Below are 15,816 nucleotides of genomic sequence, written 5' to 3'. Positions count from 1 at the left end.
AGAGAATGACTGGGGTAGGCGGAGCCTAGGAGGGATCATGTGACCAGCTTTGCTGGGCTCTTTGCCATTTCCTGTTGGGGAAGAGAATATCCCACAAGTAAGGATGACGCCGTGGACCGGACACACCTATGTTGGAGAAAACCTTACCTTTTAATCTTGACAGCAGCTCCAGCTTCCTCCAGTCGTCGCAAGCCATTTCTGATGTCAGAAATGATGGATAGGTCATCCTCCAATCACGGCTCCCCCCCGGGGGGAATCAGTGTCTGATTCAACGCCGTGATTGGAGGAAGCCCAATTCCTCATTTTAGACCCAGAAAGAGGCTTTGCGACGGGTGGAGGAAGCTGGAGCTGCTGTCAAGATGAAAAGGTAAGTTTGTTTTTTCTTAACAGGCGTGAAATGTAAATTTTGATGAATTAAAGTGTCCCTGTTTTTAATAGAATTTTTAAAAACCGGGCACTTTAGCATCAGAATTTACATTCACTTTAAGTAACATAGAATATATGTGCTACTTATATTAAAATCATAACATAAAACATTATTCATTTTTTTGTCTTGCCCATGAGTGTGGTACTATTTCTTATTCCAGATGCAACAGACCATCTCAAAACTAAACACAGCAGGTGATCTTGTGTTTGTGACAGTCTGAAACCGATCTCTTTATTGGCATAACCGGCAGTGCAGTGTGCACAGATTACTTTATGTTGACACTTATCTTAAACTAACAACAACAATTCCCATGAGCCCACTGTGACTACAGGAGTAACTTTTGGAAATGAAGCCTGCTGTGTTCAGAGACTGGATGGTTCCTGCAGATGGAATGTCGACATTGCAACCTACTACACAAATAAATAGAGCAGAAGAATCAGTACAGTTCACGTTACTATGTGAAGCGTATAAAGTCACTGTACCTCCTATGGTGGTCTCTTGGAACTCATCAAACTGTCCTTTGACAAACCGCAATACAAGACTCGATTTTCCTACTGCCATATCTCCCAGTAGCACCAATTTAAACTGGCAGATTTTAGTCTGTCCATTTGTCCGTGTGCTTCCCCGGTTGGCCATTGAACCGTGGCTCTTGTCTTGTTTCCAGGAGTTTCGTTTTTTCTTCAAAACTCTTTATATGAAAGAATCAGTCGGAGTCCAAACGCACAAACCACTGAAAATCAAGAAAGGAGTAAACTAGACTTAATATATATTTAAGCGTCACTGATGTACCTCATTTCTGTCATCCAGTTAAAGCACATTTTGAAAAACAAAACTTGTAATCTTAAAGGACAGTAAAGACAAAGATAAACGTTCAAGATTCAGATGGACCATGCAAATTTATAGGGATACGAAACCCAAACATTTTCTTTCATGATTCATATAGGGCATGTGATTTTAAACACCTAATTTACTGCTATTATCCCATTTTCTTTGTTCTCTTTGAATCTTTTGTTGAAAAGCAGGGGCATATTCTTAGAAGTGGCCGATATCTGGAGCACTATATAGCAGCAGTTTTGCAAAAATGTTATCCATTTGCAAGAGTACTAGATGGCAGCAATATTTCCTGCCATCTAGTGTTTCAGATGCCTACATAACACAGAACATGGGAATAAAGCAAATTTGATAATAGAAGTAAATTGGAAACTATGTTTAAATTGTATGCTCTGTCTGAATCACAAAATAATTTTTGGGGGGTTTTCATACCCCTTTAAATATCATTCCAATTTACTTCTATTCTGTAATATGCTTTTTTCTGGAGCTGTAATGCACTAGTGGAAGCTAGCTGGTGATTGGTGGCTGCATATATATGCTTCTTGTCATTGGCTTAGCAAATGTATTCAGTTAGCTCCCTGTAGTGCATAGCTTCTGCTTCAATAAACACCACCAAGATAATGAAGCACATTTGATAATAGAAGGAAATTGTTTTTTACAATAATTTAAGGGATATGAAACCAACAATTTTCTTTCACGATTCAGATAGAGCATGCAAATTTTAAGCAACTTTCTAATTTACTCCTATTCATTTTTCTTCGTTCTCTTGGTATCTTCATTTGAAAAGCCAGAATGTAAGCTTAGGAGCCAGCCCATTTTTGGTTTAGAACCTGAGTAGCACTTGCTGATGTTAAAAAGCCATTTAAAGGGATACTGAAACCAATTTTTTAATTTAATGATTCAGATAGAGAATGCAATGTTAAGCAAATTTCTAATTTACTCCTATTATAAATTATTCTTCGTTCTCTTGGTATCTTTATTTGAAAAAGCATAGGAATATAAGCTCATGAGCCGTCCCATCTTTTGTTCAACACCTGGGTACATCTTGCTGATTGGTAGCTAAATGTATCCTAGGTGCTGAAACAAATATGGGCCGGCTTGTAAGCTTCCATTCCTGCTTTTTCAAATAAAGATACCAAGAGAACGAAGAAAATTTGATAAAAGGAGTAAATTAGAAAGTTGCATGATCTATCTGAATCATGAAAGAAAACAATTTGGGTTCAATATCCCTTTAAGTATGGAAATCTTACTATAAATCATACACAAATACAGCATTTTTAAACAACACCCACAGTTGAGTCTGGCAGTGCAAGGTCAGTTTAAAGAGTTTAAAGTAGAATAAAATTACCCTTCCAAGAGTATGATATGGAGTAAATATGTTGTGCAATGCATTGCCTATAGCAGTTATTAAATGCATGTCTGAAAACATGACTGTTATATCCTAGGGATGCACCGAAATGAAAATTCTGGACCGAAATCGAAAATTCCGGATGCTCTTGGCGGAAAACTGAAAATGATTTTAAAAACATATATAAAAAGTCTACTGTAAACATGTTTTCGTAGGCAACTTTGTTTGTAGATTATTTAATGAATTAATCTGAATTGAAAAACTGCAAGCAAATAAAATAACCACCCTTTTATTGAAAGTAACAAACTAACATTGGACAATAAATAACTTAAAACAATATAATATGCTACAGTACACAATTTTACCAAGAAAAAAAAAAACAGGCAAAAAAAAATTAAACAAAAAAAAGAAGATAATGCCATTTTCGGCCAAAATGTTATGTTATCCAAATAACCTATAGTCCTAGAAAACTATTATTATATGCAAGTCAAGTAATGAACTTAAACAGCAGCTCTAAGCTAGCATCAAATTTGAAATATGCTACACAATCATTTTATCGAAAATAACAGGCAAAAAAACATAATTTATGTAAGAACTTACCTGATAAATTCATTTCTTTCATATTAGCAAGAGTCCATGAGCTAGTGACGTATGGGATATACATTCCTACCAGGAGGGGCAAAGTTTCCCAAACCTCAAAATGCCTATAAATACACCCCTCACCACACCCACAATTCAGTTTAACGAATAGCCAAGAAGTGGGGTGATAAAAAAGTGCGAAAGCATATAAAATAAGGAATTGGAATAATTGTGCTTTATACAAAATCATAACCACCACAAAAAAAGGGCGGGCCTCATGGACTCTTGCTAATATGAAAGAAATGAATTTATCAGGTAAGTTCTTACATAAATTATGTTTTCTTTCATGTAATTAGCAAGAGTCCATGAGCTAGTGACGTATGGGATAATGACTACCCAAGAAGTGGATCTTTCCACACAAGAGTCACTAGAGAGGGAGGGATAAAATAAAGACAGCCAATTCCTGCTGAAAATAATCCACACCCAAAATAAAGTTTAACGAAAAACATAAGCAGAAGATTCAAACTGAAACCGCTGCCTGAAGTACTTTTCTACCAAAAACTGCTTCAGAAGAAGAAAATACATCAAAATGGTAGAATTTAGTAAAAGTATGCAAAGAGGACCAAGTCGCTGCTTTGCAGATCTGGTCAACCGAAGCTTCATTCCTAAACGCCCAGGAAGTAGAAACTGACCTAGTAGAATGAGCTGTAATCATCTGAGGCGGAGTTTTACCCGACTCAACATAGGCAAGATGAATTAAAGATTTCAACCAAGATGCCAAAGAAATGGCAGAAGCTTTCTGGCCTTTTCTAGAACCGGAAAAGATAACAAATAGACTAGAAGTCTTACGAAAAGATTTCGTAGCTTCAACATAATATTTCAAAGCTCTAACAACATCCAAAGAATGCAACGATTTCTCCTTAGAATTCTTAGGATTAGGACATAATGAAGGAACCACAATTTCTCTACTAATGTTGTTGGAATTCACAACTTTAGGTAAAAATTCAAAAGAAGTTCGCAACACCGCCTTATCCTGATGAAAAATCAGAAAAGGAGACTCACAAGAAAGAGCAGATAATTCAGAAACTCTTCTGGCAGAAGAGATGGCCAAAAGGAACAAAACTTTCCAAGACAGTAATTTAATGTCCAATGAATGCATAGGTTCAAACGGAGGAGCTTGAAGAGCTCCCAGAACCAAATTCAAACTCCAAGGAGGAGAAATTGACTTAATGACAGGTTTTATACGAACCAAAGCTTGTACAAAACAATGAATATCAGGAAGAATAGCAATCTTTCTGTGAAAAAGAACAGAAAGAGCAGAGATTTGTCCTTTCAAAGAACTTGCGGACAAACCCTTATCTAAACCATCCTGAAGGAACTGTAAAATTCTCTGTATTCTAAAAGAATGCCAGGAAAAATGATGAGAAAGACACCAAGAAATATAAGTCTTCCAGACTCTATAATATATCTCTCGAGATACAGATTTACGAGCCTGTAACATAGTATTAATCACAGAGTCAGAGAAACCTCTTTGACCAAGAATCAAGCGTTCAATCTCCATACCTTTAAATTTAAGGATTTCAGATCCTGATGGAAAAAAGGACCTTGTGACAGAAGGTCTGGTCTTAACGGAAGAGTCCACGGTTGGCAAGAGGCCATCCGGACAAGATCCGCATACCAAAACCTGTGAGGCCATGCCGGAGCTACCAGCAGAACAAACGAGCATTCCTTCAGAATCTTGGAGATTACTCTTGGAAGAAGAACTAGAGGCGGAAAGATATAGGCAGGATGATACTTCCAAGGAAGTGATAATGCATCCACTGCCTCCGCCTGAGGATCCCGGGATCTGGACAGATACCTGGGAAGTTTCTTGTTTAGATGGGACGCCATCAGATCTATTTCTGGAAGTTCCCACATTTGAACAATCTGAAGAAATACCTCTGGGTGAAGAGACCATTCGCCCGGATGCAACGTTTGGCGACTGAGATAATCCGCTTCCCAATTGTCTACACCTGGGATATGAACCGCAGAGATTAGACAGGAGCTGGATTCCGCCCAAACCAAAATTCGAGATACTTCTTTCATAGCCAGAGGACTGTGAGTCCCTCCTTGATGATTGATGTATGCCACAGTTGTGACATTGTCTGTCTGAAAACAAATGAACGATTCTCTCTTCAGAAGAGGCCAAAACTGAAGAGCTCTGAAAATTGCACGGAGTTCCAAAATATTGATCGGTAATCTCACCTCCTGAGATTCCCAAACTCCTTGTGCCGTCAGAGATCCCCACACAGCTCCCCAACCTGTGAGACTTGCATCTGTTGAAATTACAGTCCAGGTCGGAAGCACAAAAGAAGCCCCCTGAATTAAACGATGGTGATCTGTCCACCATGTTAGAGAGTGTCGAACAATCGGTTTTAAAGATATTAATTGAGATATCTTCGTGTAATCCTTGCACCATTGCTTCAGCATACAGAGCTGAAGAGGTCGCATGTGAAAACGAGCAAAGGGGATCGCGTCCGATGCAGCAGTCATAAGACCTAGAATTTCCATGCATAAGGCTACCGAAGGGAATGATTGTGACTGAAGGTTTCGACAAGCTGTAATCAACTTTAGACGTCTCTTGTCTGTTAAAGACAGAGTCATGGACACTGAATCCATCTGGAAACCCAGAAAGGTTACCCTTGTCTGAGGAATCAAAGAACTTTTTGGTAAATTGATCCTCCAACCATGATCTTGAAGAAACAACACAAGTCGATTCGTATGAGATTCTGCTAAATGTAAAGACTGAGCAAGTACCAAGATATCGTCCAAATAAGGAAATACCACAATACCCTGTTCTCTGATTACAGACAGCAGGGCACCGAGAACCTTTGTAAAAATTCTTGGAGCTGTAGCTAGGCCAAACGGCAGAGCCACAAACTGGTAATGCTTGTCCAGAAACGAGAATCTCAGGAACTGATAATGATCTGGATGAATCGGAATATGCAGATATGCATCCTGTAAATCTATTGTGGACATATAATTCCCTTGCTGAACCAAAGGTAAGATAGTCCTTACAGTTACCATCTTGAACGTTGGTATCCTTACATAACGATTCAATATTTTGAGATCCAGAACTGGTCTGAAAGAATTCTCCTTCTTTGGTACAATGAAGAGATTTGAATAAAACCCCATCCCCTGTTCCGGAACTGGAACTGGCATAATTACTCCAGTCAACTCTAGATCTGAAACACATTTCAGAAATGCTTGAGCTTTTACTGGATTTACTGGGACACGGGAAAGAAAAAATCTCTTTGCAGGAGGTCTCAACTTGAAACCAATTCTGTACCCTTCTGAAACAATGCTCTGAATCCAAAGATTGTGAACAGAATTGATCCAAATTTCCTTGAAAAAACGTAACCTGCCCCTACCAGCTGAGCTGGAATGAGGGCCGCACCTTCATGTGGACTTAGAAGCAGGCTTTGCCTTTCTAGTTGGCTTGGATTTATTCCAAACTGGAGATGGTCTCCAAACTGAAACTGCTCCTGAGGATGAAGGATCAGGCTTTTGTTCTTTGTTGAAACGAAAGGAACGAAAACGATTATTAGCCCTGTTTTTACCTTTAGATTTTTTATCCTGTGGTAAAAAAGTTCCTTTCCCACCAGTAACAGTTGAAATAATGGAATCCAACTGAGAACCAAATAATTTGTTACCCTGGAAAGAAATGGAAAGTAAAGTTGATTTAGAAGCCATATCAGCATTCCAAGTTTTAAGCCATAAAGCTCTTCTAGCTAAAATAGCTAGAGACATAAACCTGACATCAACTCTGATAATATCAAAAATGGCATCACAGATAAAATTATTAGCATGTTGAAGAAGAATAATAATATCATGAGAATCACGATGTGTTACTTGTTGCGCTAAAGTTTCCAACCAAAAAGTTGAAGCCGCAGCAACATCAGCCAAAGATATAGCAGGTCTAAGAAGATTACCTGAACACAGATAAGCTTTTCTTAGAAAGGACTCAATTTTCCTATCTAGAGGATCCTTAAACGAAGTACCATCTGACGTAGGAATAGTAGTACGTTTAGCAAGGGTAGAAATAGCCCCATCAACTTTAGGGATCTTGTCCCAAAATTCTAATCTGTCAGACGGCACAGGATATAATTGCTTAAAACGTTTAGAAGGAGTAAATGAATTACCCAAATTATCCCATTCTTTGGAAATTACTGCAGAAATAGCATCAGGGACAGGAAAAACTTCTGGAATAACTACAGGAGATTTAAAAACCTTATTTAAACGTTTAGATTTAGTATCAAGAGGACCAGAATCCTCTATTTCTAAAGCAATTAGGACTTCTTTAAGTAAAGAACGAATAAATTCCATTTTAAATAAATATGAAGATTTATCAGCATCAACCTCTGAGACAGAATCCTCTGAACCAGAGGAATCATCAGAATCAGAATGATGATGTTCAGTTAAAAATTCATCTGTAGGGAGAGAAGTTTTAAAAGATTTTTTACGTTTACTAGAAGGAGAAATAACAGACATAGCCTTCTTTATGGATTCAGAAACAAAATCTCTTATATTATCAGGAACATTCTGCACCTTAGATGTTGAAGGAACTGCAACAGGCAATGGTACTTTACTAAAGGAAATATTATCTGCTTTAACAAGTTTGTCATGACAATCAATACAAACAACAGCTGGAGGAATAGCTACCAAAAGTTTACAGCAGATACACTTAGCTTTGGTAGATTCAGCACTTGACAGCGATTTTCCTGTAGTATCTTCTGACTCAGATGCAACGTGAGACATCTTGCAATATGTAAGAGAAAAAACAACATATATATAAAGCAAAATTGATCAAATTCCTTAAATGACAGTTTCAGGAATGGGAAAAAATGCCAAAGAACAAGCTTCTAGCAACCAGAAGCAATAAAAAATGAGACTTAAATAATGTGGAGACAAAAGTGACGCCCATATTTTTTCGCGCCAAATAAGACGCCCACATAATTTGGAGCCTAAATGCTTTTTGGCGCCAAAAATGACGCCACATCCGGAACGCCGACATTTTTGGCGCAAAATAACGTCAAAAAATGACGCAACTTCCGGCGACACGTATGACGCCGGAAACGGAAATAGAATTTTTGCGCCAAAAAAGTCAGCGCCAAGAATGACGCAATAAAATGAAGCATTTTCAGCCCCCGCGAGCCTAACAGCCCACAGGGAAAAAGTCAAATTTTAAGGTAAGAAAAATGTTAAAATGCATTATCCCAAATATGAAACTGACTGTCTGAAAATAAGGAAAGTTGAACATTCTGAGTCAAGGCAAATAAATGTTTGAATACATATATTTAGAACTTTATAAACAAAGTGCCCAACCATAGCTAGGAGTGTCACAGAAAATAAGACTTACTTACCCCAGGACACTCATCTACATATAGTAGATAGCCAAACCAGTACTGAAACGAGAATCAGCAGAGGTAATGGTATATATAAGAGTATATCGTCGATCTGAAAAGGGAGGTAAGAGATGAATCTCTACGACCGATAACAGAGAACCTATGAAATAGACCCCTTAGAAGGAGATCACTGCATTCAAATAGGCAATACTCTCCTCACATCCCTCTGACATTCACTGCACGCTGAGAGGAAAACCAGGCTCCAACTTGCTGCGGAGCGCATATCAACGTAGAATCTAGCACAAACTTACTTCACCACCTCCATCGGAGGCAAAGTTTGTAAAACTGAATTGTGGGTGTGGTGAGGGGTGTATTTATAGGCATTTTGAGGTTTGGGAAACTTTGCCCCTCCTGGTAGGAATGTATATCCCATACGTCACTAGCTCATGGACTCTTGCTAATTACATGAAAGAAATCCGAAATGCAATTTTCGGCCAAAACCTTTCTGCGGTCAAAATTTTGGTGCATCCCTATTATATCCTATAATAGATTTAACATCCATTAGATTGTCAAAAGACTGATTCAAAGCATAAAAGGTAAAATATCACAGAACATGAGGCAGAATTGTTCTCCATTTTCTACGATTAAATTTTGCAATGTGTTGATTAATTGGAAAATAACAACATTTTTAAAGTTTCATAATGTAGTGCAGCAGCTGAACATTGCATTGCAAATTAGCGGCAACCGTGCAACTTTATTAACAATTTGTCAATACAAAGTATAGGGAAAGGGGACATACTGCTTAGAAGCCTGTATCTCAGGCATCTAAGCAGCTACAGACCCCCACCATTGGAAAGGTAATCGCCTAATCTTTCCAATGGCGTAAGTCTTGGGGACCTGGAAAAAAATTTTTAAAAAGAGTTAAAACATTTTTTTTCACAAAATAAAAAAATAAATTAAATCAGCTTAGCACCCAGGTGGGAAAGTGCTTAACACTCAAAGGGTCAACTCAGTGCCCAGGCCATTTTTCAATTTTCTTACCCTTAAGGACCAGGGCTATTTTTACATTTCTGCAGAGTTTGTGTTTAGCTGTAATTTTCCTCTTACTCGTTTACTGTACCCACACATATTATATAACGTTTTTCTCGCCATTAAATGGACTTTCTAAAGATACCATTATTTTCATTATAACTTATAATTTACTATAAAATAAATTATAAAATATGATGAAAAAAATTGAAAAAAAAAACACACTTTTTCTAACTTTGACCCCAAAAATCTGTTACACATCTACAACCACCAAAAAACATCCATGCTAAATAGTTTCTAATTGTTGTCCTGAGTTTAGAAATACCCAATGTTTACATGTTTTTTGCTTTTCTTGCAAGTTATAGGGCAATAAGTACAAGTAGCACTTTGCCATTTCTAATTTTTTTTTTCAAAATTAGCAAGTTACATTGTAAAACTGATATCTGTCAGGAATCCCTGAATATCCCTTGACATGTATAAAATATGCGATAAAATAAAAAAAATTGTTCACTTTTTCACTAACATTAGGTTTCTCACTGAAATTATTTACAAATCAGCTTGTGCAATTATGGCACAAATGGTTGTAAATGCTTCTCTGGGATCCCCTTTGTTCAGAAATAGCAGTCATATATGGCTTTGGCGTTGCTTTTTGGTAATTAGAAGGCCGCTAAATGCCGCTGTGCACCACACTTGTATAATGTCCAGAAGTGATGGGGTATTAGGTAGCTTGTAGGGTTAATTTCAGATTTAGTGCAGAGATCAGCCTTCCACCTGACACATCCCACCCCCTGACCCCCCCTCAAACAGCTCTCTTCTTCCCTCCCCCACCTCACAATTGTCACCGTCATCTTAAGTACTGGCAGAAAGTCTGCCAGTACTAAAATAAAAGGCTTTTTTTAAAAAAAAATTATATATATCCTATATAATAAAAGGCCAAGTGTGTTTGTCGGAAGCCGTCATGCGCAGTAGAGACTGCGCGCAAGGACAAACACACCTGGCCTTCCAACTGACCTCCTGGCGTCGTATGGTGGAGTGGGCGTGGTCGGACAGGCGTGTGCGATGTGGGCGTGACCAGGCGTGACACGGGCGGGGTCAGATGCCGGAAGACAGAGAGCTCTAAAGAGGGGGGATAGAGAGAGCAGAAAAGGCAGGGTGGATAGAGAGGGAGAGACACAGCAAAAGAGAGATGGTGGAGAGAGATACACAGCAAAAGAGAGATGGGGGGGGGAGACACACAGCAAGAGGGAGATGGGGGGGAGAGAGACACAGCAAAAGAGAGATGGGAGAGAGAGAGAGATGGGGGAGAGAGAGACACAGCAAGAGAGAGATGGGGGAGAGAGAGACACAGCAAGAGAGAGATGGGGGAGAGAGAGACACAGCAAGAGAGAGATGGGGGAGAGAGAGACACAGCAAGAGAGAGATGGGGGAGAGAGAGACACAGCAAGAGAGAGATGGGGGAGAGAGAGACACAGCAAGAGAGATGGGGGAGAGAGAGACACAGCAAGAGAGAGATGGGGGAGAGAGAGACACAGCAAAAGAGAGATGGGGGAGAGAGAGACACAGCAAAAGAGAGATGGGGGAGAGAGAGACACAGCAAAAGAGAGATGGGGGAGAGAGAGACACAGCAAGAGAGAGATGGGGGAGAGAGAGACACAGCAAGAGAGAGATGGGGAAGAGACACAGCAAAAGAGAGATGGGGAAGAGACACAGCAAAAGAGAGGAGGGAGAGAAAAAGCAAAAGAGAGGAGGGAGAGAAAAAGCAAAAGAGAGGGGGGAGAGAAAAAGCAAAAGAGAGGAGGGAGAGAAAAAGCAAAAGAGAGGGGGGAGAGAAAAAGCAAAAGAGAGGGGGGAGAGAAAAAGCAAAAGAGAGGGGGGAGAGAAAAAGCAAAAGAGAGGGGGGAGAGAAAAAGCAAAAGAGAGGGGGGATAGAAAAAGCAAAAGAGAGGGGGGATAAAGGAGTGGGACTGCTGTACTGCAAAAAATGGCCCTGGCTTTAGAGAGATGGGGGAGAGAGACACACAGCAAGAGAGAGATGAGGGAGAGAGAGAGAGAGAGAGACACACAGCAAGAGAGAGATGGGGGAGAGAGAGACACAGCAAGAGAGAGAGACACAGCAAGAGAGAGATGGGGGAGAGAGAGAGACAGCAAGAGAGAGAGAGACAGCAAGAGAGAGATGGGGGAGAGAGAGACACAGCAAGAGAGAGATGGGAGGAGAGTGCGCAAAAGAGAGGAGGGAGAGAAAAAGCAAGAGAGAGGGGGGAGAGTGCGCAAAAGAGGGGGGAGAGTGCGCAAAAGAGGGTGGAGGAGATTGCGCAAAAGAGGGGGGAGGAGATTGCGCAAAAGAGGGGGGAGGAGATTGCGCAAAAGAGGGGGGGGAAGAGAGCGCAAAAGAGAGGGGGGATAAAGAGAGAGCAAGGGGTGGGACCGCTGTACTGCAAAAAATGGCCCTGGCTTTAGGATATATATATATATATATATATATATATATATATATATATATATATATATATATATATATATATATATATATATATATATATATATATATATATATATATATATATATATATATATATATATATATATATATATATATATATATATATTGTAGCCGGTGGCCTAGCACTCCTTCCACATCAATGTTGCCAATGCCTGGGTGCTATCCTCAAGTGGTATGTATAGAATAATGGTAGAGATGGAGGGCACTCACAGGACTTGTATCAATAAGTAATTTTTATTGTGCTGATTACATTAATACAGTGTCGACGTTTCGACCTTCTCTAAGGCCTTCTTCAAGACAAATTCATAGTCTTAAATAGTGCGGAATGCACTGTCAGCGGTGTACTCCCAGAGTATAGTGAATAACAGTGGATGTGCATCCATTTCCCTCTAAGCAATTAGGAGAATAGGTCTGGTTTCCCCCATCACCGTTAGGGAGACTCCCCAGGGTCATAATTCAAATACATACTGAAACAGAAGTGCTCAACAAGGAACGAGCAACAGCTCATTAGCTTCTTTTATGGCAAGTTACCAACTAGGAGCAGTGTCTTTTAGCCAAAGTGGGCTTTTAATAGAAGCGGACTTTCACGAAGTACATCAGTCTGATCCTGCCTAAGAAGGTCAGTCCAGCCCTGAAATATTAGGCAATCCTCCTCTGAACAATGAACATCCCTGATATGGTTTCAGCCTTCTGTAGTCTTCATTTGTGAGGTACAGCCTTATCCATCTAAGCACATTGGGCAGGGATATAGATAGTTTTATTAATCATCAATTAAAATACTTTTTCATTACATAGTTGACATTTCAGCTCTCTATGAAGCCTTTTTCAAGACATTATAATCAAATATTAACTTTTTTTTGTGTGTAGACAGTTGTGTCCACCACATAATCTCATTTACAGATTCACACATACAGTATATACTCACAAAGTTTTAGGTATATATATACATAGACTCTTTAAAAGTCTAAAGTCTGGTAGCACAGCATTTTTAAATTAATTCATGGGTTTGTCTGCAATATAGAAGAAGAAGTTCAAATCCGTGGTAAGTAAAAGTAGCTTTATTATTTATGCACCCAAATAAAAACACATGTTAGAATAGGACTAACAGGTTTTACGCGTTTCGGCTAAGAGCCGTATTGCAATACATCCATGTTTCATTTTTCCTCTCTCTTCTAAAGTATGGTGAAGGATTAATGGTAGCGGTTATTTCTTTTGCATTTCTTCTCTCACATGTTTTTTTTAAATGTATTTCCTTGAGGTACCAAATAAAAAAGTTTTAGGGCTTGGATATAACACCAACTGGCACATTCTCTCACACACATACGCAACGTGTGTAGCAGTTGAGTTATTTCTATAACATGATTTTGTTACCAATAAAATACTGCTTTTTCCCTGCTTGTCTTAAAGGTTGTCACACTTTCATTCCCTAGACAGACAAATTGAACGGAGATAGATGAGTTCCCAATAGTCTATACAGTACCTAATCTTACATGAAATTGAACTGGGAAATAATAATCATATTTTAAAAGCCTTGCTGATATAAATTAGTATAAATTTACTATGGTAATTAATACTCTGACACTAAATTGGGCAAAGAGCACTAATGACGCGTTTAACACTTGAACCTAATGTTGAGAACCTGCAACTTGACTTGCCTGTCTCGACTTGAGATTTGAATGCAAAGACTAGAGACTTGTGACATACAAAATAATGACTTGGTCTCATCTCTGTTAACAAGAATGCTGCATTGCAAGACATTAACGCCTTGCGTTGCAAGAAAATAAAACATCCACTAACAGATTAAAGGGCAATATTTCGGTAGGACATCACTATTCTCTACAATAGACCACAAGGGTGAATCCAATTTGTGCATTTGCTGATCATTGTTGTGTCTCATCTCCCAGGTTTATATTATCTTCTTCATACTTAAAGGGACAGTATACACCAATTTTCATATAACTGCATGTAATACACTACTATAAAGAATAATATGCACAGATACTGATAGAAATCCAGTATAAAACCATTTAAAAACTTACTTAGAAGTTTCCAGTTTAGCTCTGTTTAGAAGGTTACTGGAACACCCACTGCAAGTGGGAAATAGCAGACACTCCCCCTGTTTAGTAAAATACCCTTTTACACAAACAGAAGCAAGCTGGTGTAGGAATACGTCGGGATTCTCCTAAAACATTGGGGGTTGGTTAGGAGTCTGAAAATCAGAGCAATGTTGTTTAGAAATAAGCAAAACTATTCACAAAAAAAAACAAAAAAAAACACACTTTATGGGCTATATAAACAGATCATCTACAAAACATTTATGCAAAGAAAAAACAAGTGTATAATACGTTCCCTTCCACTAAATAACTTTAAAGGGACAGAAAGCACTTTGTAAATAAAATATGTTTATGTAGTCTTGCAATAAACTAACATGCTTGGAACGCATTATAACCTTGTTTGCTACAACTGTTTTTCAATAACAAAACTCCACAACCACATTATTTGGAGGAGCCGATCCAGATTTGTTGCTGGATGCTAGCCACTGTCATTATGTTATGGAACACACAATTGTTTTGCAAAACACTTCTTTTTCAGACTTCAATTACAAGAAAACAGAATTTATGCTTACCTGATAAATTACTTTCTCTTGCGGTGTATCCAGTCCACGGATTCATCCTTTACTTGTGGGATATTCTCATTCCCTACAGGAAGTGGCAAAGAGAGCACACAGCAGAGCTGTCCATATAGCTCCCCCTCTAGCTCCACCCCCCAGTCAATCGACCAAAGGTTAGGAAGAAAAAGGAGAAACCATAGGGTGCAGTGGTGACTGTAGTTTAAACAAAAAATTTTTTACCCGACTTAAATGCCAGGGCGGGCCGTGGACTGGATACACCACAAGAGAAAGTAATTTATCAGGTAAGCATAAATTCTGTTTTCTCTTGCAAGGTGTATCCAGTCCACAGATTCATCCTTTACTTGTGGGATACCAATACCAAAGCTTTAGAACACGGATGAAGGGAGGGAACAAGACAGGTACCTTAAACGGAAGGCACCACTGCTCCCAAAAATAGCCTCGAAGAAGCAAAAGTATCGAATTTGTAAAATTTGGCAAAAGTATGCAGTGAAGACCAAGTCGCTGCCTTACAAATCTGTTCAACAGAAGCCTCATTTTTGAAAGCCCATGTGGAGGCCACTGCTCTGGTAGAATGAGCAGTAATTCTTTCAGGAGGCTGCTGGCCAGCAGTCTCATAGGCCAAACGGATAATGCTTTTCAGCCAAAAGGAAAGAGAGGTAGCAGTCGCTTTCTGACCTCTCCTCTTACCAGAATAGATAACAAACAAGGAAGATGTTTGTCTGAAATCCTTAGTTGCTTGTAAATAGAACTTTAAAGCACAAACTAGATCAAGATTGTGTAGTAGACGTTCCTTCTTCGAAGATGGATTAGGACACAGAGAAGGAACAACTATTTCCTGGTTAATATTCTTGTTAGAAACAACTTTAGGAAGAAAACCAGGCTTGGTACGCAAAACTACCTTATCTGCGTGGAACACCAGGTAAGGTGAATCACACTGTAAGGCAGATAATTCTGAAACTCTTCGAGCAGAAGAGATAGCTATCAAAAACAAAACTTTCCAAGATAACAACTTAATGTCTATGGAATGTAAAGGTTCAAACGGAAACCCTTGAAGAACTGAAAGAACTAGATTCAAACTCCATGGCG

The 15,816-nt window shown here is 39.0% G+C and overlaps 1 protein-coding gene across 4 annotated transcripts in view; it reads right to left on the bottom strand.

Moving 5' to 3' along the window:
* LOC128645632 (ras-related protein Rab-5B) overlaps nucleotides 1-15,816 on the bottom strand; it is a 207,745-nt gene that overhangs the window by 133,768 nt on the left and 58,161 nt on the right. For all 4 annotated transcript variants that reach the window (XM_053698752.1, XM_053698750.1, XM_053698753.1 and 1 more), the window contains exon 2: nucleotides 910-1,157. In XM_053698752.1, the coding sequence (XP_053554727.1) occupies nucleotides 910-1,063 (154 nt within the window). In that variant the 5' untranslated portion in view covers nucleotides 1,064-1,157. The remainder of the gene's footprint in view (nucleotides 1-909; nucleotides 1,158-15,816) is intronic.

This window comes from Bombina bombina, chromosome 1, assembly GCF_027579735.1.
Source record: "Bombina bombina isolate aBomBom1 chromosome 1, aBomBom1.pri, whole genome shotgun sequence".
NCBI lineage: Eukaryota > Metazoa > Chordata > Amphibia > Anura > Bombinatoridae > Bombina > Bombina bombina.
This window is presented reverse-complemented; position numbering and strand designations above follow the sequence as displayed.